We start from the raw sequence: 26,590 nt of genomic DNA, 5'->3' as shown, positions 1-26,590 counted from the left end.
GAGGTTGCATTAGCATTAGCATTAGCATCAGTAAAATAAGAGCTGTGGGTAATGCACTTGATTTTTATTTTATTCTGGCACAAATAGATTTTTTTTTTTTTACAATCTGACGCTGCTTTTATTAAAATAAAGAAATGATCTGAGGACTCCTTGAGTCACGATCTCTTGTTTATTCCAATGCGGCTTCCTGCTCCTTGAATCTCCCTCAATCGTTTTGACTTTAAAGACAGAATGAGTGACACGTCTCTTTCTGAGGTATTGTCACCAGTCGTCTCACCTCCGCGCCGCCGAGCTGTTTATTTACAGAATTTCCAGCTTTTTTTTTTTCTTTTTGCAGAAAACAAATATTTTAAAGCTGCATTTTTTGTTTTTCCTGATTTCAAAACAATTCATTTGCATGTCGTGTGATGAAGTTGGATTTCTCATTGCGGTCGCCTTAGGGCAGTTTATTTATTTTTTTGCCACGGATGTGTTGTTGGAATAAAACTACAGCTCAGACATGTGGCCTGTTTGTATTCCGCTTCCCTGTGGAGTCGATCAATCCTCCAGAGACCTCCGTTCAGACGTCAGTTTGGAGGAGTTTGTACGACGCGAACGTAGCCTGTATGTTTCTATTCAGGCAAAATGAAAGCCAACCCATTCAGGTGTTTTTAAATACTTCGCCTTCGTGTATGATTTTGCGCCCTGTGTTTATCCGAGGCAAAGTGAGAGAAACTTTATTCAATACGAGCGCCGTGACTACCGGTAGTGCGCAGAACAAATTTACAGATCTCCACCGCCTCAGCACAGAACAAATCATTTTCTTTATGTCACTTGTAAAGACCCATTTATAACTGTGAAATTCAGTCAATAAATTCTAGTGCCCTCTGCGGCCTTTTCTCCCTCTGCAGAACACGCAAAATGTCACAACCAAACGCCTTCAGAATAGTCCCTCAACTCTGAAATAAACAAGCATGAGCGAGAAAATAACTCACAGAGTAAGAAGCACCTCGGGCTTTTTCCACTTCCCCTCCCCGACGTAATCTTTCACCGCATTTGAATTTGATGCATATTTTTCTCGGCGGGACGGCATCCTTCTTTAGCCGACGAGAGATCCTCGACATCCAAGTGGGGGCCGAGTTGGAGGGGCTGTACCGCGAATCGAGCGCAACCCTCCGACGGGCTTCATGAGGCGTGAAGTCACAGAGGTCAACTAATACACTGAAGGTTTAATAGAGAGGGGGGTCTAGAAGGTAAAAAGGGCGCCGTCTCCTCCGGGTATGATTTCATCACGGCACCATTAATCTGAAAAAAGCTTTTAAAGGTTTCGGTTATTTGTCAGGATGAAAAGTAAAACCTTTTTTTTTTTTTTTTTGGCATCTGTAGCTTTTAAATAATTAAATAAAGATAATTTTCAAACATTTCACGAAGGATTACAGAATACAGTGTCAGAAAGAATTCACTTTGTAGACGGTTAAATACGCAGACAGGATGCTGAAGTGTTTTTCCGTGTCGCTGTCACACCGGGATAACATGAAGCGATGCCCAGCTGTGCATAACTGGCACTAATCTTTCATAAGTGCTTATTTTCTAAAACTTTCTTTGGCAAAAATAAATAACTAAATGACTTGGAAGCATTAAAGACACATTTTAGGGCACGATAGAGCCTAAAAATAATTAATAAACCAAGTCGAAAAGTAAAAGAAAAAGATCAAAAATACAGTACAACTTCCTTCAAGTAGAGAAGGAAGTGGATTTGAGGTTGAATCAGCCAATCAGCATCAGTTATGCATTGCCTGGGCCTTAAAATGCTAAATCATCGACATACAATGCGAGAAATACCCCCAAAACATAACGTGCTGACTCAAAAATGATAATATAATTTCAGATTTTAGCGTAAAATCCGACTATGTCTGGTTTCGTACAGAATTTTCAGGGCGAAGTTAAAATGGGGGTTCCAATCGCTCGGGGCATGCCTGGTCCGTTTCTGTACGTCTTTCTGCTTCCAGATGAACAAGTTGGATCCCAAACAGATTTTTCTACAAGTGGATATCAAAATGATGGCAGTGGAATAAAAACTGAAAGAGTTACAGACGATTCATGAAGAGAAATCTAACTGATCTGACGGCAAAAATCAGTTTCTACAGAAAGATGAGGTTTGGTTCCGGTTTGTTCCTGTTTAGCCATGTCATCCGCATGACGTAACAGCGTGATAAAAGAAGCAATTACAAGATAATTACCCACATTAGGAATATTATACACAAAAGCGAATGTTTTAAAATACACAACGGGGAACCGCAGCGCACTTAAGAACCAATAGAGCTGAATGCAGGTTCTTACTCTGCTTAGAATCGGACTTCTAATAAAACTGACAGCTGTAATGAAATGCGCGGTCTGTTTTGCGTGCACGCGTCGCATCTATTTATAACATACAAGCCGATAAAAACAATAAACCCGTCACTCCTGTCACACTTGCGTCCTTTTAGCGGGCGCCGGCAGACAGGCAGAACAATAAAAAAAAAGGGGGTAACATAATAGACGATTTCAGATGAAATAACCGACGAGACGAGTCGTCGCGTCGGCAAAGGTTGACGCCGTAAAAATGAGAACATATAATCTTTAGATTCTCGCAATCTTTTGTCGAAACCGCTGCATCCATGCTAGGAAAGGTTCTTCTGGAAAAACCGTGTCTCTTGTAGTTACAAGAAAAATGCGGAATAAGCAAAATAGGCAGAAAATCTGCGAAGCGTTTCTAAGGAATGACTGGAGATTGAAGCGAGCAGCGCCTCCTCTGCATCCAATTAAAGGAAAGCAACAGGCTTTCGTGAACGATGACCTTTATCAGGAAACGTTCAAATGGACCATTTCATTCTATTTACATGCGGCGGGGAAAATGTCCTATAAGCAGAGGGAAGCTAATGAGGATGCGGTGAAATCCGACATGTTTGGAGTTAAAAACGGCGTCTAGATCAGAACTCTCTGGCCTGACAGGAAGAGGTACGTCTCCTTCTTCCAGGCTGCGGATAACCCCGCCTGACCTCCAAGAACATCAGTTTGTAGAACAATGTGTTAGGAAGCCTCTCGGGATCTGAGTGGAGAGCTCTGGAGCTAATAGGTACAGATATCCATTTTCTTCCCTGCCTGCGCCTGTGCCTCCTCTTTCCCTGCACTGCAAAAAAATTAAATAAATACAAAAAAATCCCATCTCAAACGGACTCGCGGGCGGAAACTGGCAGCTGCCGGCCAGGCTGCCACGGTTCGCCATGATTTTAACTCTGACAGCTACAGACAGGAACCCAGCAGCAGCAGCAGCGCAATTACGCTGATGCTATAAGTAAAATGTGCCAAGAAGTGGAATCAAAATATAATATTCAATTACGGCTTTAAAATATAAACCCGACTGCACAATATAACAGCAAATAGCTGAAATGCCTTTGTGGAAAAAATCAGAAAGAAAACTGTTGTAGTGAATTTTAATGTAAATTCACAGCTGGGGGGTTTTATAGTTAGTGGAACTGAAGCAAAAAACAATGGATTCATGGTTAAAGTCAATGTTGAGCAATGATGGTAGTGAAACATGTAAAGTAGTACCTCGAGATACGAGTTGTTTGAGATACGAGACGTCTCTGTCCATATTTTTTGTTCCTCATATGAGCAAAATCTTCACAACACCGCTAGTTAGCGGATGGATACATCAGCTGAGACCGGATCTCGTTCTTTGTGTTGGCGGATGGATACAACATCAGTGAGACCGGTTCTCGTTCTCGTTGGTGGAGTAAAGACGTATCTCGTGTGTTCTCCTGACTTTTGCGTTTCTTTTGTTCTCTTCGTTCTTTATAATTGTTTATGTAACTTATATATATCTAATTATACACAGGTAAAGTCTGCATGTCTATTGGTTGCTAAATTTTTTTTAATTTTTTTATTTGGTTTGGGACTTTAATTTTACAATTGAAAAGCACAATATCACCATGAAACGATAGGGGGCAGTGTGGAGCCAATTTGAACAAGAGACTAAAAGATGTGGAGACAAAAGTGAAGCAAAAAAAGCAGAAAAGAAGCTCTCTTTCCTGAAGTCTCGATGTACCTGAAGGCCTCACAGACCACTCAATGCATCGCTATCCACGCTTTTTTTGCTTTTCACCTTCGCTGCCCCCTGGTGGATGCCTCCACACCAACGTTAAAGACGCGTAGAAGAACTATATGTGGCGTTTGATGGCTACACCCATACGTTAGCTTTGCTTTGACCTTCAGAGAAGTCCTGCCTACACATGAAAATGTTATCAAGAACATTATAGCATCTACCTGACGATACATTTATACACGTGTAAAAATCCATCACTCAGAGTTTGGCCTTTTTGTTTGATAAGAACTTGAACTTTTCATACTTTCCATCGTTCTATGGCTAAAATATCCCTGTTACATTTTACATGTATGCAAATGTCTCTTGTTTTTTGTTTTTCCAGTTTGCTTCTGCTACTTTTGGGGTGACTTTTTGCTCCACTGGTTCTTGGCCTCTGAACAGAAGGTCATTTGGAATGTTTGGTTGCAGTGAGTCATGCCGCTTTCGTCCCACACAGCTGACCCGAGAGCACAGCGATCAATATCAGACATGCTTGTGATTTTGATTTTTTTTTTTTTGGTTGGCCTGTAGCGTTCGTAGCCAGGGAAAATCAAACCCAACGCCGGCCAACGATGTCGAGCGCGGTCCAATTGGCACCGGGCCCTCATGAAGTGACACATCTCCATAGAGCACACTGGGGGGGGGGGGGACGGCACTTTGGACCAACTTAAAGAAATATTTTTGCAGTTGAATTTATGATTTGGCCAAAATCTTAAATTTCATATTAACTAAATATTTGTTTCATCAGGGCAAGTTGTAAATATTTCTCATGAGGACCACAATGCACAACCGTTTCCAAATTAGCTACTGGATAAAACTTTTATTTTCTAATTTTTCTTTTCTATATCACCTTTTAGATCCTTTAAAATAAAGAAATAAGATCAAATTAATTCATACAAAAAAAAAACGCGCCTTAAACAAAGGGTGCGTCTTTTCCCAGCGCAGAGGACTCAAACATGACCTTTAATCTTTAGTAGAATTTAACAAACGAACAAATTCCCCACATTTTGCGCGTCTAATCCAACATTTCTTTACACCTGATGACTTGTTAATGTGGATATTTGTTGCGGCGTGCTTCACTTCACCTCCTACCGAAGGAGACGCGGATTAGAACAAGGATTCTAAGGGGGGGGGGGTGACTGACGGCGCCTCTCGGCCAACCGGAGCGCGGATGCTGCGAGCGCCGCGCCTGCTTCTCTGACGCTATTGGCTGTTTCTCTGGAGAGTCAGTGGGGGGGGGGGGGTTGCGCTGATATTAATGACTGCTGGGGAGACGGCGGCGCATCTATGTGGTCCGGCTGACACCTGATCGAGGGGAGAGATGCGCCCTGAACAGCAGTGAAGAACCGGAGGAGGGGAAGGGCACCGGGAACAAAACGCACCTCTCTCTCTCTCTCCATCCTTACGCGTGGACTTCGTTTCGTTTGGTGTTTTCCTTCCACCTTGAAGCTGCCGTGGAAGAAAGGCTCGAACTGATTCCTTATCAACTGCGTAAAAAAAAAAAAAAAAAACCCCAAGAAGACCATACATTGTTCTCTTGGCTCTTTTTTTTCCTCTTCTTTTTGTTGCGCGCTGGGGCTCGACCGTCATATTGGAGCGGCGCGCATGATGGGAATATAGAGAAACGGACGCTGCTTCGAGGGGCTATGATGATCAAATCCGGTAAGTTCGCTCTCTCTGCTCCTCTTTTCATTCCCGACTGCGCGGCTGCGTCTGTTCGGCGCAAGTTGATGGGAAAAAAACGCCTGAAATCTCCAATTCGGGGATGTTTTTTGTTTTTTTTTGTTTTTTTTTTAAAGGACGCGTCGTCTCTCCGTCTCTATCCTCGTGGTTAAACACAGAAATCAGTGCGGATATTGCGGGATGATTGCGCCTCATGACAATATAGACCCGAATTCTCACTTGGACGTGGAGAGACGCGCTTTTGCGCAACTCCGCAGGATGTGAGTCAACCTGAGCGGATTTTTAAAGCGATCTGAAGCTAAAAAAAAAAAACACCACCCAGATTATTCAAGTGTGTGTGTGTGTGTGTGTGTGTGTGTGTGTGTGTGTGTGTGTGTGTGTGTGTGTGTGTGTGTGTCGGACTGTGTGGTTTGACAGTTTCATATCACCGGGTTCTGCTTAGTGCGCGCACACCAGACACGTCTCGAAGAAATCCACAGAATGGTGGCCACCCCCCCCCCACTCCCCAACATCACCCCCCACCCCATCACCACCTCCTCCTCCTCCTCTTTTCGTTCTCCCCTCAAAATCATCCTGTTGCAAACAGAGAAGTCGACCCCCCCCCCCCGACACGCGTCAGGAAAGTATGTTACGCATGGCTCACGGGCCTTATTTTAACGCGCACACACACACACACACACACACACACACACACACACACACACACACACACACACACACACACACACACACACACACACGGTTCTCACAGCCATTTCCGCACCGGGAGGGGGGCTCTGCGGGATCGAAGCGGCCCCAGAGGGGTCGCCTCGTCGCGCCGCTCCCCATCAGCGGCTCCCCCGCTGGTTCCCGAACACATCCCGGGGTCTGGATCTCCAGTGTGGGGGGGGGTGGAGGGGGTTCAGTTACCCTGTAACTGCATTGGGCGTCTCTCTCTCTCTAACACACACACACACACACACACACACACACACACACACACACACACACACACACACCCTCTCCTCATCCAGCAGATGTATCACTCATGAATATTTCAAAGGCAGATAAAACCGACAATGGCCGATAATAATAAATGTGATTTTCACCAAGGGGGCTGCAGGATGTCATTGCTGTAATCTTCCCATTACAGATGTGTGTGTGTGTGTGTGTGTGTGTGTGTGTGTGTGTGTGTGTGTGTGTGTGTGTTCTCCCTTGCCATAGATACAATAGATTTTGGCCTTCGCGCTATGAATGACGCACCAAAAGCAGCTGCTCGCTATGAAAAATGCATCCAAACGACACACGGGCGACATCACACGCCACACCGAGAGTGCCCCCCCCCCATCTCTCCACCACCACCACCACCCCCCCACCTCCACCACCATCCTGTCTGGTTTAAATGTTCGTATTCCTCCACCAGCCTTCCCCTGATGGATGTGTTTGGTGTCAGGATCAGGTGTCAAGTTTACCCCCCCCCTTCCCTTCCTCTCTTACACCCCCCCCCCCTTCTCTAACAGAAAACAGCACAGCCAAGCCATAATGGGTTGCTTTATTAATTTGGGCACATTTGTTCAAAACTAATCAATACGACATGTCCACACTAACTCACGCGCTTAAAGCGAGTGGCTTTTGCGAATTGCCTATTGATCTGCGTGTGAAAGAGTGAGCAGCAGCACAGGAGGAGGGGGGTGGGTTCAGGATGGGGGGGGTCAGGATGGCCTTGTGGAGGCTCGGCGTGGGGGGGGGTGATCATCCTGTGCCGTTAAAAATCACATTTATCTCAAGATTTTAGGGTTAGCAATGGCGGTAACAAGATGCCCCCCAGGATGCATTTGGAGGGGAATGGAATGGGGGGGGGGGGTTGTTCCTGAGTGGAATGCATGTAAACATATTCACTAGACGACGGCTGCGGGGGCTCAGCCTGTACAGCCGAGCAACGGCATCTCCTGATAGCATTGTGTTCCCAAACAAATACGGGGGCCAGCCCATTAAAATGGAATCAAGTGCAGGCCGGAGGAGAAAGTGGGGTGGGGGGGGGGGGTTCCATTTTGGATCTGGACGGACACAGATTGCGTGGAATGAAAAGAGACCAGAGGATAGAGGATCGAACACACACACACACACACACACACACACAAAAGGAAAATAAAGGATCAAAACAGGTTCCGATGGCGGCATTCATGACATTTTGTTGTTTTCAGCTCGTATCAAAAGGTCAGCGAGGTGGTGGGGGGGCGGGGAGGGGCACACTTCATTTGTATCCATTGACATTTACTTTTACATTAGCATTTGGGTTATTCTGTCACCACGTGTTTCTGGAGTGTTTTGGGGGGGGTTTTGTCGCAGTTTCGACAAAAAGGGTGCGTTAAACACGACAGGTAAACGTCAGGTGGGTTGGTGTTTTGTTTTTTTTGTTTTTTTTAAATTAACGCAGGCAAACAAACCCCCACCTCCCCCCTTCCAAATAAAAACAATCAAAGCTATTAAACACTAATCACGCCGCGATTCGACCGATTCCTATCAGAGTCGGACACGACGGCGACATATGCACGTATTCTGGTTTTTCAAACGCGAGTGGAGAGGGAGGCACGCATCTGAGGCCTACTGCTGGGCAGTCCATCTGTTCTGCATACACACACACACACACACACACACACACACACACACACACACACGAGTGTGCAGGCCCATCAGCGCGCTAATGAAAAGCTTGGCGGACGCCGTTATCACGAGAGCCGACCACGTGCCATGTGGACGGACGGATGGATAGATGGAGCGGCTAAATCTGAAGAGATGCAAATATTAAAAAAAACCACCGTCTCCAAATCAGCCGATGCTTTGTCTGCTTCCAAAAAAAAACCCCAAAAACCTTTGTGCATTTGAAAAGATTCCCATCTCCCGTCTGCTTCGTGCTCAGGAAGTGTTGGGAACGGAAGCAGGAATGGGGGGAGCTCATATCAAACCCCGTGAAATCATAATAAAGAGGTCCGAGCCGGCGGTAAACGCATTTCAGCGGCGTATAATGATTGATTCCATCTGCCGTCGCCGCCGATTCCCTGCAGGCTTCGTGGCCCCCTTGACCGGCTATATATTATTCATATAAATATAGATAGCTGCTCGTCTTTTTGGGGGGAGGGGCGGGGGGGCACACAGACGCCACGTTTGCACCTGCAGATTCAATTTGGTTCTGACTTTGAGGGATACGCCACCGGTTCCCACCCCGTCCCTCCTCACACCTCCCCCTCTTTCATTCCGGCTAACAGCTATACATGGACCATTATGCAGATTTTTGTCAAGAGTGGGTGCGATTATGTTGGGGGGCGGGGCGGGGGGGGGCTTAGAAATGAGTGTCGGAATGGTCTCTACGCCTTTGACCTTATCGGCGGTAGCCTTGAGCTGGGAGCCTGGGCTTAATTGTAATAGATGCAGGGTGATGTGAATTAGACAGGGGTGGGTGGGTGGGGGTTATGGAGGTGCGTTCTACCGCTATATGCCCAGACCCCATGCATGCATTATGCGAATTGGCGGGGGGTATGTTTGATTTACACGTTCTCCGGTTGCCCGTGTTTGCGGAAGCTTGCGTTTTTTTGCTTGCGTTTGTGAACATTCTGGTCCGCTGTGATTGTGCAGGTGGGTGTGCAGTAGTGTTCGATAGTGCAGCATGTGCGTTATCCCTTAATCGGCCCAAGGGCATGTTTTGCCTACATAAGTGCTGAAAACCAGAGACCTGGGTCCTGTGGTTAATTTGGAACATCGATTTTACATTAACAGTCGACTTTCTGCAAATTCGTGGCCAGCCGTGATTTTCGTCCACGTGAAGTCTCATTATGCATCAACGCCACCTAGAAACCCCTCTTTAATGGACTCCCCCTTACCTTAGAGGAGGTTTAATAGTAAATCAATGAGGTGAAGGGCAGGGAGGAGGGACGCCGAAGCCTTCCGGAGGCAGACGCCCACCGAGGGGCTTACCCAGAAAGGCTAACGGACAGCGACAGGAAGTGATAGAAACAGCAAATACAGTAATCCCTCGTACTTTTCGCGCATCAAGGCTCCACTTCACCTCATCGCGGATTTTTAGTAGGTAGTCACCTGATACCGTACGCGCATTCTATTGGCTGACGGCACCCGGAATTGCGCTACATTCCTTGAGTTCTTTCCACTTCCATGAGACACAAAAGTGTGGGAAAAGGTAATACAGGTAGAAAGTGGTTTAATATAAGTGTGGGGAGGGTTCATAAACATTTTAATTACCGTAAATAAGATAAATAGTATGTCAATATCTGCGGAATTCGTTATTCGCGTGTGGTTCCTGGAACGCATTAACCGCAAGTAACAAGGGAGAACTCTACCCCCAAATTCCCAACTTTCCTTTGGTAAAATCCCCAATTTTTTTTTTTTTTTTTTTTTTTACAGTTTTTTTAATAAAACCCAGATTTCACACATTTTTTGAATGTTAATTGAGAAATCGCATTGACAGCAATGGTTGATCAGCGTTATTGCCAAGTGACGGTTGCAGATATACTGGAACAACTAGATGTATTATTACTGCGTTGTGTGCAGCGATAGTTGAACCATCACCAACCATCTTCACACCCTGATAATAACTCACTTTAAGTGTAATTAATACTGGTTTTTACGCTCCAACGTGGTGCCAGATACAAAAACTAGTTTGGCCTAGAAGTAAACGGTGCAACCGAAGATGCTGCAGATGAGAACTGGTGGGAGTCGCTGGTCTCGTGTCTGTCGGGCGTCGGCCCGCTGGACGGACTGTAATTGGCTTTGTCAGCAGCAGCGTGACCTCAAACTTCCATCCTTACGGGATCGACCAAAAAAAGCCGAGCCGAGCCAAAGGAACGAAACGAAAGGCAAACAGGCCGGGACGTTAGTAATTAGGAAGTATCAGCTCCTGAGAGACTCAGTCAGATGGTATGCAGATAGACTAGATTTGGCACGGCGGGGGTGACAAGTATTGAGAAGGCAATTAGGCTGACAGCAATGAGCAATGAGAAAGTAGGATGCCCAGAAAGAGAGACTGGAAGCGGGATGTGCAGGAGGACTAAAATAAATACCTGCCTCTCCTCAAGTCCACTTCTAGGTTGGATCCGAAAGGGAAGATTGTCCGTTTGAAGATGAGCGACAATGACAACACAAAGGATGTTTTTTAAAAAAAAATACAAGTTTGGAATGAGAAGAATCATACAGGAGACGAGGGGAAGAAGAAATCACCCAGGAATGAGAGAGAGGGAGAGAGAGGTTTATCACCAATGGATCAAAATTCCCAGTGAAGCTTTTCCACAATATTCAGGCCATTTCCCTGAAAGAGGAGGCCATTCCGCTGCGTCCTACATTCTACATATGTTTGACCTTTATGTCTTCCACGCAGTTTTACCCCAGTAAAGGTGACGTCTACCTTTCAGCAGTTGCAACACCGGGCAATTTCGGGCCTCATCATCATCCTTCCGAGGGGGCCGATGCAATCCCAAAGGTAACCCAGAGTCTAAAACCGATTCCATGGCCTCGTCCACTCGTTTGGCGCAATAAATCGCCTCATTTCAAGCCGAACCGTAGGTCAAACCCGCGGTCTAGCATCCGCGGGTGCCTGACCGTCCACGATGGCTATCATCTCTCCATTGTCGCACCACTAAAACCCCCCCACCCCACCCTTCCACGGCTCGGTGAAGCCAGCGGGAGGATTTACAGCTCATTTCAATAATCAGCAGAAAACAAACAGTTCGGCCCAGCCGGCTTGAGTCAGGGTTGCCTGAATTAGCACCGCCGAGCCATCGAGGACCAATGCTTCCCATCCCCGCTGTGCACACTCATTAATTTAGAGTCGTCATATCTCACCGGCCCCTAATCAAACTGTGTTTGCGCCATTACTGTCCAGACCAGCCACAGTTAGCATAATGGAGGTAGCCCGCTGGGAGAGTAACTTATGAGGTGTTGCCACGATGTGAATGGGAATGTTTTTCACCTTGAAAGGAGATGAAGCACTTAAAAAGCGGAATATCCCAATTTGGGGATGTCGGGAATTAGTCCGGCGCAATTTCCACATGAGAGCTGGTTCAATTAAAAATAGCACATAAGTCACGAAGACAATGTTTTCCTCTGGCGTATAAAACTTCCAACTGTGTTCAAAGAGTAGTTTGACAACTTCAACACCCATTTTTTTCAGCAGTAGCTTCACAAACTTCCATTGTTCACACATCGAGGAGGCGTCGGTATCCTCGACTTCAACGTCGCGCTAACAAGTTGCGTGTTTTTTTACCTGACAACAAGAGCAACACAAAAGTGTAGCGTCTTAATGAGGAAAATCGGAGCTTTCGCGTCATGTCAAATGTCACGCTAATGAGGAGTGAAGTCTGACTAACAAGGACCAAAGACAACGTCTGTTTGTGCTGGCGTCGCTGTTGTGCTCAGTCACGGACTGTTCTGTAAAACATGATCTCTATGACGCCAAACCCAGGGGTGTAAATATTTTTAAGAGGCTATAATTAATATTCTTTGGAATCTGAGATGCGTCTCTTGTGATAATCAGAACCATCAATAAAGTTTCCATGGAAACACATCGGGCCAAACCCCCGATTGGAGTCTACAGGTGTGTTTACTCACCTACGGCGGCGTCACGCTGCCCCCGATGTGACAACATGCCAAAGAAGACGTATATATAGAAATGCATGTCAAAGCTGGTGCAATGTTTAGCACACACAGCGAGCAGCGCTTTGTCAACCGCTAAATAACAGTTTACCTGACAACGTTTACCTTCCATTGGCATCGTTTCCTTTAGCTTGAGTCAGCAACTTTCTAAACCCATCATATTTTGATGAGTCATCAAAACACACACTGTGGAGAGACAAAGACAGCAGCTAGCTGGCAAACATAGCGTAGCATTTAGCAGAGTGGTGAGAATTCTGATTTTTGCGTCCAACAAATTTTTGAAAATTTGAATGTTAAAGTCTCAAACTACAGGTTTTATCTTTTTTTTTTTGCGTTTACCAGAAACGGACACCCAGGAGTCCGTTTGCTAACGTTCACTGTCAGGAATAACGTTGGTGTAAGTGAACATCCTGAGGGTCAAACTGTCAGCTGGTGTAATGGAGGTACTTAGCATTAGCGCCATGAATGACGACCTCATCCTGACCTATGAAAGGCTTCCACAGGGTCGCCCTGCACGTGTCAAAGTGGAGTTACGAGGCGCTGAAACATCTGAAGGCGGCTGAAATCACCTGCTGCCGATTGCACATCCTGCCCGTCAAGACTATCCACACCCGGATTAAAAGCATCCGTCTTTGGATTCTATTTGCCACGGACTTATTAAGCACATTCCTCTTTGTCCTACGGTTTTGCTCCCCGAACAAACCGCAGCATTCATTTATTTGTTCGTCTCTCAATCTCGAGCAGCTGCCTTCCCCCACGGCCGGTTCACGCTTAACACTTCCTGCTATGACAGCATTCCTCGGGGTCAGCGGGGGTTAATGCACCGCAATAGACGCTACGACAAGTTCCTCCCCCGGCGAGTCGTTTTGTTCTCGAAATCTCACCCCTTTTTTTCTTCCCTTCTCACTCAACCTAAATTACCAGCAAACCCAGCAGTGGATTGTGGGTGCGTGGGAGGAGGGAGGGCTGCAGCTGGACCCCTTATATTAATAGGTTTGAACAGGCGTCGTATCATGGTGCAAGACCCAGAGCGTCGACTGCCTCTTCAGTCCATCGCACAACAAAATACATGTATAAAAATGTCTTGAAATGCGTCTTGAATGGTTTCTCCATCCAAACACGTGTTCCTTTTGGAGGCTGTGGCTTTACTAGCCTTATTTCAACACAACTATATCAATGGTAAACACTTTCAGGAGGTTTAACTTGAAGCCAACGGGTTTTCTTACTTCCGTTACACCACGTTTGACTTTATTCCAAACTGTTCCATTAGCCAACGAAGTAACCAACCATTTTTGCCCAAAGACGTGTCGTATTTTGCTAATCTCGATTGTTACCCTCCAACAGACTTTCGCCGGGACCTCAGCTGACGTCCAGAAGGCTTTTAAACAAACCTGATTTGCACGCTTTTGTAAACGGCGTTTCTGTGGCGTGCCGTATTTAATCTGGTGTCAAATATGCGCGATGACGAAAGTCGGGAATTGAGATGCAGCATCAGTTTCCATCATTTGAGCGTTTACTTAAGTCCCTGTCAAGGCTGGAGTTTAATGCTCCGGAGTGTAAATCCATCACTCCCCATTAAAAAACACATCATTGGATACAAAGGAAGAGAAATGCTTCCTGAAAAAACATTTGATGACCATTAAATATCTCCACTTGATTGGATTATTATGAAAAAAAAAAAAAAGACAACATTTACCTGAGTGCTTCGCTCTTACATCAATCTTGACATTTTCAGACTTGCAGCGGGATCAGAATGGATGCGGCGGAACCACAAACACACACACACACACACACACACACTGTAAATCGATGCAGGTGTGTTGCGCTGGTGACAGGTCACGCGTCATTGAGTCGTTAGGCTCAAGTCGAGATGGGGGGGGGTCAATCCTTTCTCGTACGACATTGACTAAATCACAAGAGGCAATATTTCTGTTGTTGCAGTTTCCCGCATGCCGATTTGTGCTTTGTATTACTGAATATTTCTATTTTACGGATTTGATTTTGCTGAAACACAAATAAAAGTATGAATCTCACAGTATGGGCTCTGGAAAAATGATGAAAATAACACCTAAAATGTTTCCCATTAGCGTAATTTATCCCATTTAATCACCAGGTGAATACGTTGCTTTCTTCCCCCATTTGCAAATTGTCCAGTAAACCCTTCCTAATCCCATTTTAGATTTTCACCAGCAGGGGGAAAACCAATGTTACCATTAATGGGTTCGCGTCCTCAATCTGTTTATGCCTAAACCTTGCTGACTTGACATAATCTCCCCACGATAAAGTAATCCTTAATATCGGAAACAAACGTTGGCGGAACTGTTTGTCCTTCCCGCCCATAGACCTTATTTGTGATTGCAAACAGAAAATATCCGTCACAAAGTGGAAGCAATAAAGCCATGAATGTCCCCGCTGGCGCTATTAACATCCTTGGTGAAACAAATAATACAATTAAGCTCCGCGGCTGCGGCTGTAACAGTATCCTAACCGCATTACGCCGTTGTGTAATTGTGATTACTAAAGAGAAAAGCCAGAGCAAACAGAGGTGAGACCCAAACACCGACGGCTGAATGGGCGACTCTGGCCTCCGCTCGCGGGGCATGGATCAACTCCATCGCCAACAAAGACGAGCCAGTGCTGAGGGAGAGAAGCTCAACCCTGTTTATCAGAATGCTCTGGATGTTGCAGCTTATTAAAGTCCCAGGTGCTTTGAAAAATACCCCCCCCCACACACACACACACACTCCCTCCGATCCAGACTCCAGCCGGCGTTGGAGGAAGGCTTGAGGAATGAACTCTTGGCTTGGCGCCGCCAGCAGGGCCTTTTTAGAACTTTTAATTTATTTATTTATCTTATTTCATTCTTTTTTTTTCTCCCTCCGTGGCCACTGAGGTGGAAACGGCGAGGGCGATGAAATGAAACCATTTTTCTCTTCCCTTGTTCTCGCTCTCCAGCTGCCGTCACACACACACACACACACACACACACACACACACACACACACACACACACACACACACACACACACACACACACACACACCCTCTCGATTCTCCCCATTTCATCCGCCGTCTCTCTTGACTTCCTCCCCGTAGACGTGGTTCTTGTTCTCATAGCGGCCCAGGATTATATCACGAGCGCCATCGAACCCATCTGTTCGCTAAGAGGCAGTTAAGACAAATTACATGGTACACTTCAAGCGTGGAGCATCGTCCACGACGGCGGACACAAGAAATATGAGGTCAAAAGGAGACAACGGATTGAAAGACTCGCGTGGAATCGGAGTTCCACTTGTACGTCACCTTGCGTGTTATTAACGGCCCCATTCACGACAAAACAGAGTCACGAATGCACATTATTTGAATCTTTGTGGTATAGATAAAATATGTAAAAATCATCAACGTGCCTTTATTTAGTATGCGCCGCCCGCTCTCTGATATGCGGACGTCTGTAATTCCCACGATAAAATGAAAACATCAGTGAAAATCCCATTAATTTTTAAAATTATTGTTCCGAAAGAGCTTCTTTTTTTTTTCCCACCACCCGTGAGAGATGACACAAAAATGCCAGCAATTCATAGCTACCTGGGTTTATATATATATATATATATATATATATATATATATATATATGCAATTTAACAAAAACACAGATAAGGCCAGCGGTTTGCTGCTTTATAGTCTTCATTATTGCTGCTTGTAAACATGTGCATCCGACACCAAAGAATCCCAATTAAGTTTTTCCTTTTTTCCCCATTCATGTGTGCTCAAACGTGTATGCGACACCTCATCAACGCCGATTTCCAAAAATGCTAAATCCTATTAGCGTGCGTGTTTGCTGATTGCGCAGTGATTAATTATGTCAACACATTAATAAGCCTTCATTGTTGCTGCGACGGCTACACATTAGAACAAGCTAGTCAGATGTGTGCCTTTTCATACCCTCTCAGTGTCGACAGGAAGTGGCTGCCCGTTTATTTGTTGCTATAGCGACTGACATATTCCCGTGTCTTCAAGCAGCCTGCCCTTAAGGCTAATGCTTAAGCCCTAGAAAGTCTGCCATTTAAGAATCTCAATAAAGATTTCTATTTAACCAATAATAGATCGGCTTTGCTGGCATCAGGATTAAAATCCATATTGTTGAGGCGCATCGTTAAGTCGACCAAATGAAGTCTACAAGGTCAGGAGGACGCAGGTCCACGGTTTTATATCTTAAGGGAAGCTTTTATGAATGTCAACATGGATCTGTGCGCCTATAAGAAACAAGTTTTAATCAAATCCTTCTTTTATGATGCTCACTGATCATTTTGATTATCATGTGATTCTCATGAAGTTTTTCTTTCATTTATTCCCACAGGAAGGAATGGACTGGGCCGTGGACTCTGGAAGCTAGTAGCCATCGCCAATGAGGATATCCGTTTTTAAAGACCAGGTTTTACACGGATACCAATAAATGTGCTCATACGTCATTTGAGGTGTAAACTCAGTCCCGTCTTTTTTTTTTTTGCCCCCGCCCCCATCCCACCTTCTTGGGTCGGCCCGACTGCAGCTTCGACCCCTGACCTTGTCACCGACAGACAGCGTTGAGTGATTGGTCATTATATCCAAGGGCATCAAGACAAAAAAAAAAAAAGCACCACCCTAGGGAGTCTTGCTGCAGCTGGCGGCTGTAAGGGCGGTGAGTCAATCGCCTCAGCACCTGTAGCAAATGATTCATTACTTGTGAAGTTAGCGGCTCAGACCACTTAATCTACAAGGACCAATTTCTTACCAGAGGGAATCAGTCCAATATGAAGGACGTGTCGTTTGTGGATCTCTTTGTTGGCTTGGCCGTGGCCTCTTTTGTTGTGGCTACAGAGGAGAGGCCTGATTGCCCAAAGCTCTGTGTTTGTGAGATTAGACCCTGGTTTTCTCCCAGTTCTGTATACATGGAGGCGCAGACAGTTGACTGTAATGACTTGGGACTCTTTAGCCTGCCAGAAAAACTACCAGTGGGCACACAAGTGCTATTACTGCAAACAAACAATATTGCAAAGATCGACCGACCCTTGCATTACCTGGCCAACATCACGGAAATTGATTTATCACAAAACAACTTATCCTCCATCAGTGACGTCCGTCTGGGGAGTCTTCCTCAGCTGCTTTCCCTTCACATGGAGGAAAACTGGATACAGGACTTGTCCGAACGTTGTCTTGCCGAGGTGGCTAACCTTCAGGAGCTCTACATGAATCACAATCTCATCTCCTCCATTTCCCCGCTGGCTTTCCAGGGTCTCAGCAACCTTGTTCGGCTCCACCTCAACTCAAACAAGCTGAAGGTCATCAAAAGAGAGTGGTTCGAGCCCATGCCGAACCTGGAGATCCTGATGATTGGCGAGAACCCCGTTGTGTCCATCGACGATATGAGCTTCAAGCCTCTCCGTAATCTCCGCAGCCTCGTTCTCACCAGAATGAACCTGTCTCAGCTTCCCGACGATGCCCTGGCCGGACTCGATAATTTAGAGAGCATCTCCTTCTATGATAATATTTTCCCTGAGGTACCTCATTCTGCCCTAAGAAATGCAAGAAGTCTTAAGTTTCTGGATCTAAATAAAAATCCAATCACAAGGATACAGAGAGGGGACTTTGTGGATATGTTCCATCTGAAAGAATTGGGGATTAATAGCATGCCAGAGCTTGTTTCCATCGACAGCTTTGCCCTCAATAACCTCCCTGAGCTGACCAAAATAGAAGCCACTAACAATCCTAAACTCTCCTATATTCATCCCAATGCTTTCTACAAGCTACCGCGTCTGGAAACCCTAATGCTAAATGGCAACGCGCTCAGTGCTCTCCACAGGATTACTGTCGAGTCTCTCCCCAATCTCAGAGAGGTCAGCATGCATAGTAACCCCATCCGCTGCGACTGTGTAGTCCGCTGGATGAACATGAACAAGACCAACCTTCGCTTTATGGAGCCCGATTCGCTGTACTGCGTGGAGCCTCCCGAGTACGAAGGCCAGCATGTCCGACAGGTGCACTTCAGGGAGATGATGGAGATTTGTCTGCCACTCATTTCTCCCGAAAGCATGCCTGGGCATCTTAAAGCGCAGAACGGCAGCTCATTGTCGCTCCATTGTCGGGCCTTTGCTGAACCAGAGCCAGACATCTACTGGATCACGCCTTCTGGCACCAGGGTCCTGCCTAACACCGTGTCTGACAAGTTCTACATGCACCCTGAGGGAACTTTTGACATCTACGATGTGACGGAAAACGAAGCTGGTCTTTACACGTGTGTTGCTCACAATCTGGTCGGAGCTGATCTCAAATCTGTGGCGGTGGAGGTGAATGGATATTTCCCTCAACCTGCAAACGGGTCTCTGAATGTCAGGATCAAATCAGTGGAGACAAACTCCATCCTGGTTTCGTGGAAAGCTGATCCCGGCACCCTGGCTCCCAACATCAAGTGGTACACGGCGTTGGGCGTTAACCATCCCACTACAGCGTTTAGCACCAGGGTTCCCTCTGACGTCCAGGTCTACAACATCACCCATCTCAGCCCGGCGACTCTCTACAAAGTATGCGTGGATGTTCGCAGCGTCCACTACAACCATGACACCAAATGCATCAATGTCACCACGAAGGGATTAGAGCTGGCGGCCAAGGACGTTGAAAAATGGGACGCGGCCGTGATCACCGTCTTTGGCGTACTCTTGGCTCTGGTTTCAGTGGCATGTCTGCTTATTTATGGGTCTCTTAGGAACCACCATCTTTACGGGGATGTAAGGAAATGCGACTCCAAAGCTTTGCTGGCACCAGTGGAAGCTACCGGTATGCAATCTCCTTTTTTTACAAAGCTGCGGGTTTCGGGTAAGGGACTGCCAAGCGGCGTGGAAGTGAAAGCCACGGTCATAAATGTATCTGAAAATGCCTTTTAAGAAGCGCAGTTTTGTAGAGTACCAACCGACTACACTAAATGGACAAGCCCGTTTGGGCAAGGGTGGACGTATCTGTAGTACTGTTCCAAAGGCATACCACTGGTCCCCCCCCCGCACCAAACCAACCTGCTCAAAGACACCGGCAAAAGTATTACTGGACTGGGATGGAACAGTTTATAAGGGACTACGTTCATTCCCAGTTTGGACCCTATAGCTGAAGTGGTGGCTTTGAAACTGTTTCATCAAACCAAGCTCACATCAACAGGAAGGGGCATTTTGTGCAAAAAGTAACATTCAGACAAGAATAAAGGCAGAAAGAAGGAAGTGAAGAAGATGATAATGATGATGATGATGGTCAACTCTATTGTAATTGACTGTTAAATGTGTTCAGAGTTGTGGAACTGTCCGTGTGGTCCCAAGCAATACCGTCTGTGCTTTGTAAAACCTCCATAGACGAGATAGAGATACAGTAATAACACCTGTCTATATTGGGAAGGGAGATTTAGTAGTGTAGACAAATAACAGTGACTATGGTGTAAGCCTTTTGATGAAATATACCCCACCCCTTTTTCTATTTAAAAATGGATTCTTGATTTTTCATCGAGATATTGTTATATATTCTATTATGTTGATGTAATGACAAATCCTCTGTATTCGAACGGCTTAAATGGGTTCTGAGTTCAGTCAAGGAGCGTTCAACTTTTGATTACAATGTCACATTAAGCTTAATGGAATTCAGCTACCAAATGAGCGTCTAGAGAGAGCCATTTGCCAAACGGTTGTTTATGCTGTGTAGTTCTCATTGCGACGGTGACTCGGAAGCAAAACGCGTTGGACTAAAACAAACATAATAGGCTGACTAAAACTGAGGTGATTGATGTGGTAAGTCCTCACGAAGCGGTCTGTTATTCCCTTGGTAAGTGCCTACAACGAGAACTATATGTACATGAGGTGAGCGAGAGGAAACCACGGCAAAAAAAAAAACGTGGAAGTGTCATCATCGCGGAATCACAGCTATTCTCCAGTCCTTTTAAGTGGAAATACTTTCTCAGTATTTTTAGCATACATATTTTAAGAAGACATTTCGTTGTTGCTTTGGGTGTAAAGTTCTAAAAGCCATTTTTATATTAACTGTACTATATGTGATCAATGGGCACAAACAGGCTAATTAAGAAAAGTGCTAAGTAAAAAAATAAATGTCATTGTTTCTTTTACAAACAACCGCCTACTTTATTTCCTTTCATTTCTTTTTTTTTTTTTTTGGATTTGAGAATGCGTTGCACGTGCAAGCCTACGTATTGGTGATGAATAAGTGGTGCAAAGCAAAAAGAAAAGCGTAACGGAAGAAGTCAAGAGACTTTCAACTGAATGTTTACGTGGTCGTCCCGACCCAGAACAGAAGGAGAATAAAACGGCGACAAAAGAGCAGAACTAATTAGCTGCCTCATTAAGAACACGTTCGTCCTTCATCCGGTCTGAATATAGCCACCGCGCTTCAGCTACAGCTACAGCTGCCACCGGTTTATCCATACGACACGGAGATAAAGTACATTACCGGGGGGAGTCGACGTGACGCTGGGTGGGACGGAACCCTAGTCCCAACACCCGTGGACGCACCTTTTATTTGTCTCCAGGAATAATCCGTCCGGTAGAACATTCTCGAATGAGAGAGAGTGAAGACGAATGGTTGTCAGAGGCGGAGTGACACGTCGGATTTATCAAACGGGTGCTGGCGCTCGTACATCAGGCCAGCCTTCAGCACGGCGGACAGAGGCTTTTAGAGGCGAGCTATCCGTCAAAGACAAAGGGAGTTAAAATATGACACGCCGTGCTCCTCAGGTAATGCTCAGGAGCCCCGGAGGAGCAGAAACGCCACCTGTGCTTGTAAAAGAGAGGTGTACATACATGAGACTGTAAGGTCAAGGTCGCTCATGTAAAAATGTGGATTTATATGTTAAAAAAATAAAAAAAGACCCGCCCACAGACCCCGAGAAACCAAACAAGCTCTTTGAGATTCAAAGCCGCTCATGGATATTAGCCGTATTGTTCCCCTTATTTCTTTCACAAGTCGTGATTTGATTACATCCTCGAGTGAATAAGCCCAACGTTATCCGGAAACTCATCTCTCCTGCTGTCTCCTCCGATCTCACGCGTTTCCATGATCTCTTTCTCTTCTCTCCCTCCCACCTCCATCGCCGTGGAGAAACTCACTCCCGAGGCAGCCATTTGGAGGGTTGTCTCTACCTGAATTTGTACATTCCTGCAACCTATATTAGAAGAAACCCATCTGGATTTAACTTAAATCCCACATGAAAAGAACCGGCGAGCTGTCGCCATTTAATCCGCAGCGAATAGGTGGTGGTGGTGGTGGTGGTGGGGGAAATTATGTTTTTCTCGCTGAATCTTCAAATATTTGAAATATTAAAAGCGTCTTGTTCTATTCAAAAATGCCATCTGCTCGGAGGCAGATATTCAAGTGTATTCTATGAAGGGCTACAGATGGGGGGTTCCTGCATGGTTACATATGAATTTGAAATCCGGGACAATCATTGTGACCAGAAAGTTCTTTAATTTATTCCCAAATTCCTTTAATATTATTATGTGTACCCTTAAATATAATCTGGAATGATTGATTTCCTACAAGCCTGCAGAAAGACATTCAGACAACCTCATATATGTAATAATTTTTTTTTTTTCTTATTTAAAGCTGCTATTAATTCCCCCTTTATCTGAGATGAGATAAAAATGTCTTCCAGCACCAAAAGGTTCTGCAGAAAGCAAACAATGCGAAAGTCGCTGCCACGGACACTTTTATACATTTGAATTATCAGCTTATTAAAGTTACAAACATCCATGTAGGTCAGCCAGTCGTCGCTACCGGCATCCGTGCACCAATGAAAAGTGAAATGTCAACACGAATTTACAATCCTGCTTGTGGGCACTGTGTTTAATGCCATTACTTGCTTTTCAGATGCCTTTTCAGTAGCCGGCTTTGGACAATCAACCGGATGACCTATGGATCGCAATAACAAAGCGTTGATTGCTTTTATGACAGAATAAAAATGGATTTGTCTCTCGGAGTCACTACAGAGAAAATATTACACGCAGTAATTAAATTTAACCGCATTGGCTGTGGCGGCGCAGGTTGTTTTGTGTCTCATCACCTTTTGATGTGTTTATGCAGGCGCTGATGTTACCGGAGATGACGGCTGAATTTTTTTCATACACAACTCGCGTCAAACGGCGAGGCCGGAATTTGCCCTGCGCATCGGTATTCCAAACACGAATCGCTGTGTATTTCCTGAAAAGTACAGACAGGGTGTCGCGTCGGATTTGATACGGCTCGTCAAAGAGCGACCAGTCGAAAGCCATGTGTGTGTGTGTGTGTGTTTCTGCGCTGTCTGGCCTCTTCCTGCCTCCATTTCGATAACTACGACTTCCCAGGCGTCTCATCCTGCGCAAAGTCGCAAGATGTGCGCATTAACACGCGTGTGGAGCTGTTAGGATGCAGGGAAGGTGCCAGAACAGCTACTGTTAGCGGCTTCCATTCTCAAATAATCCCATGTTGACCCAATCAAGTGTCGGGGATGAAAGACGCTTTTCGTATTTAGTGTTTTTCTTCTTGTTTCACGACTGAAAGTCGCGAAGGGCATTGATTCAGACGGAGAAATTGGGCGTTCTTGTATCAGTGGTTGTGAAAACCTCACCTCAGAGGGCTTTTCCGTTAATTGAAGACCCTTCCTCTAACAGATGATTGGTTTCCTGGGCCACTGATTGATCACGACCTCCCTTTGTCTTACCGCTGTTTCCTTTATTAAGTGCAGCCTGTGTCTGGGGTAAGATCGATGCAGGGACTAATGAGTTATTCACATGCATGTGCTCACATTAATGATGGATTGGGACTGGGGGTAGGTGGGAAGGAGGATGAAGTGGGGGAGGTTGCATGTACCTAACAAGCAAACATGGAAGGACGTGCAGAAACACCCTTTTCTAAGTGGGTTTTCTAAAGCGTTGTCAACCTCACGGCGTTGACGCACCATCGGAATAATTAGCCCCACGGAGGTCATCGATAATCGTGGCAGCCAGCATTAATCATCACAACATTAAAGTCTTGTTGGGAAATGGTTGGACGAGCCACCTTTGGTTATCGTCCTCGTATAAGCGCCGCGTATTCATTGCAGTCTCCAGAAAAAAAAAATGCTGCAGCCTCCATTAGGTAGATGAAGAGGAGTTAGGTAACCGCCGGCTTCAACGTGAGCTCACAGGTCGGGGGGGAGGGTATGAAGAAGAAGTCATTTGATTATATCTCCAATTGTAGCAAGAGGAGGCCCCATGGGGTAGTCTAATGATCTCAATCCAAATTTGGTGCCCCAAACAGTTGCCTGGTTTGTCTCTCCTGATTTCACTTACAGGATACCACATGAAGTCGCATGTAGAAACGTTTGCCACGTCTTTTTTTCCACGCCATTTCACACCATCCACATGAGACTGTGCTCAAACTGAAGGAGAACTACAAGTTTAATGCGGCAAAGTCAATGCAAAGAGAACCTACCCATGCCCTTTGGGGTATTGCATCAAACTGCAAGTATGCACCAAAACTTTGGCCCCGTCCCAATTCCCTCTTGCTGCTACCCCTCCGTTTTGCATGAGGGGTAGTGGCTACCTAGCCTGTTGGGATGGGCCTCCAAACAAAAGTGTTTTTGGATGCAGAGGCAAGAAATCCCAGATTGCTTTGCAAATATCTGATTTCCAGGAGATTACCCTTTGAAAATGGGAGTTAGGGTTAAATTGAGGGATTGGGATTGGGCAAACTGGACCTACTGGAGGAATCAACACCTTCGGTTTCAGCGGATCCGGCTCTTATCCAGAGCCGTTTACCGGCGGAAGGAGAGCTCGGGGCGTCTTTAAACTTTTGGGATTATTTTCGCTCTCACTTATCAACCTGTCTACAGCTTCGCGGCGCCAACGCACCGACTGCTAGGTGTTAATGTAATGTTGACTGGTGACGGCGAGGGAAATGGGCTTCAGTTCATGAATGTACCGAGGGAGGAAGTAAGTGCGAACCTGGGTCTCTGGTGAGTCGCATTCAAGCACCGGCAGATGGATTAAAAACACTCAGATACACACTTTCACTTGTCGTTACTCGCTAGCTTACAGCTAATGCCCTGCAATTTTTTTCTGGCTGTTTGGGTCAAGTACACACTTTGAGTAACTCAGAAGAAAGTAAAAACCTCTTACATCACCACTGTCAGTAAAACTTGACCGACCTGAGAGTGGTTTTCCCATGAATGAGTCGACGATTAGGAGGATCCAGTTGTGCATCTTGTTTTTAATTTTATTTACCATTTCTTTTCACTTCATTTACAAGGTCAAAATGTAAGATGTTATAAAAATTCAAATTTTGCAATGATGGAACAAAAAGGGGAAAGATTGTGTTGTCCCAACATAATATCAATTTCCAGTTGTTTGGCAATGATGGTCAATCAGAATCCTTCACTAAAGCAGCTATCACCTGCTTGTTTGTAGGTACGACTTATTTCTAACCAATTTTATGTAACAGTATCTCGTAAAAACTAAAAATGCAAAAACAAACATACCCCCAGTCTTTGCTCTGGAGTTCGTTCTGTACCCACTGATGTTCCCTTCATGATCACACATCACCACAAACCAAAACGTGTGAATAAAATGTGTTATATAAAAAAAGACAACTCACAAAACCCAATTCTCATTTTTGAAGAATTGTGTTCCTATCAGATATTCATAAATTTGGTTTTGAGGTGTGTGTTGTTGTTGGCAGTCATTGGTGCTGATATTTGTCTTCCCTCTCTCCATCCCGGTGGAAGGTTAATCTCTTTTCCCAGCATATTTAATTCAACCTAAAAATGGATAACCAAGGCAACGTCGGCTTCAGATTGGCGTCAGAATCCCTAGCTGAGCTCTACGACGGTGCGGCAGGAAGGACGCCTATATGACCTAAATAAATCGACATGGTGTGTTGTCTGTCGTCGCTCTGGGCGGTCTCGCTCTTTGATGTAACGATGGCAGCTTTGGGGTGGAGAGAGGGATGGGTTTTACTAGACAAGGGGCGAGGCTCATGAGGGCCGTTCATTGGGGGGGAGGGGATGGGGGGGGGCACATCAGCGCGGTCTTCCTCCTCCTCTTCCTCGCTTGTCTGAAACAACTATTCTTAACCGACTGCATCGCCAGCAGGTTCAAACGCGCGCCGCTCATCAGTTCTGTCGTTTGCAGAGACCCAATCAGGCTAAAATAAGGGACGGATGTCTTTGTAAGCGGCTCCCCGCCGTCTGTCAGGGTTGTTTACACCGGTATTTTAAACCCTCTCCTGAAACAAACACACAAACGGATGTGGTCGACCATCAATCATCCCTACCTCCCCCTTACCGTCGCCCGTTGTGCACGAGGATGGCGTCTCAGTGTGGTTCCGCGGAACAAGGTTACACAAAACAACCGTACTCCTTCAGTTCATTACACGCTTCCCTGGAAACTAGAATAACAATAAGCCAAGCCGCGCGTTTGATCTTCATTATCTTTTGACGGATTCCTTCTCTTCTTCTTCTTCTGTCTCGATATTTACCTTCCCTTCTCCTCCCTTGTTTCCTCCCGTCTCCAGTTGAGACAAATCCACCGGTTACGATTAGATCCCGCCGAAGCTAAATGACCGTTTCATACCGACGATAATTGCCGTTTACATTAATTATTTACCTTGATTGTTTACGACTGAAATGAAGGGAATGGCGGGGATGGGGGGGGGATGATCTGCTTTAACGCCATCATTTACCCACCGAGAACGATGCTTCAGCTGACCAAAAGCCGTTCATCTATGAAATAAAAGAAACCACACAAGCAATTAAATTGTATTATGTTAATGCTGGAATTAGCACCAGACTGTGGAATAGCATCACATTCATTATTGTTCCAAATAACAAATTGTTCTCTCTTCTGGCCGTGTTAAAACATTTTTCTCTCTCCGGGGGAATGAAATGCAGCGGTACTGTTTGTCATGAAGGCCTACCAGGGAATATGTCGAGATCAGTAAAGAAGAAAAAAAAAAAAGTGGCAAAAAAAAAAAGGCATGAGAACCAAATGAGCAAAACTAAAAGCCTTCTATCTATGCACTTTTTGCTCGACGCGCTGTAGAAATGTATGCCATTTGCAGCTGCTCTCGCGATCCTGTCAAATGAGAAAGCCATTCTAGGTCTTCTGAAGTGTGTCCAAAAAGAACATGGGT

General features: G+C 45.5%; 1 protein-coding gene across 1 annotated transcript; it reads left to right on the top strand.

The window, feature by feature from the left end:
• Nucleotides 1-5,411: 5,411 nt before the first annotated feature.
• On the top strand, nucleotides 5,412-20,529 carry LOC137589275 (leucine-rich repeat neuronal protein 3). The gene is made up of 2 exons (XM_068306905.1): nucleotides 5,412-5,764; nucleotides 16,782-20,529. Exon 2 carries the CDS (start codon nucleotides 17,215-17,217, stop codon nucleotides 19,339-19,341), a length of 2,127 nt encoding a protein of 708 aa, XP_068163006.1. The 5' UTR covers nucleotides 5,412-5,764; nucleotides 16,782-17,214; the 3' UTR covers nucleotides 19,342-20,529.
• Nucleotides 20,530-26,590: the final 6,061 nt, after the last annotated feature.

This window comes from Antennarius striatus, chromosome 22 (assembly GCF_040054535.1).
Source record: "Antennarius striatus isolate MH-2024 chromosome 22, ASM4005453v1, whole genome shotgun sequence".
Classification (NCBI taxonomy): Eukaryota; Metazoa; Chordata; class Actinopteri; order Lophiiformes; family Antennariidae; genus Antennarius; species Antennarius striatus.
Note: the sequence above shows the minus strand (reverse complement) of the source record. Positions and strands in the feature narration are given on the sequence as shown.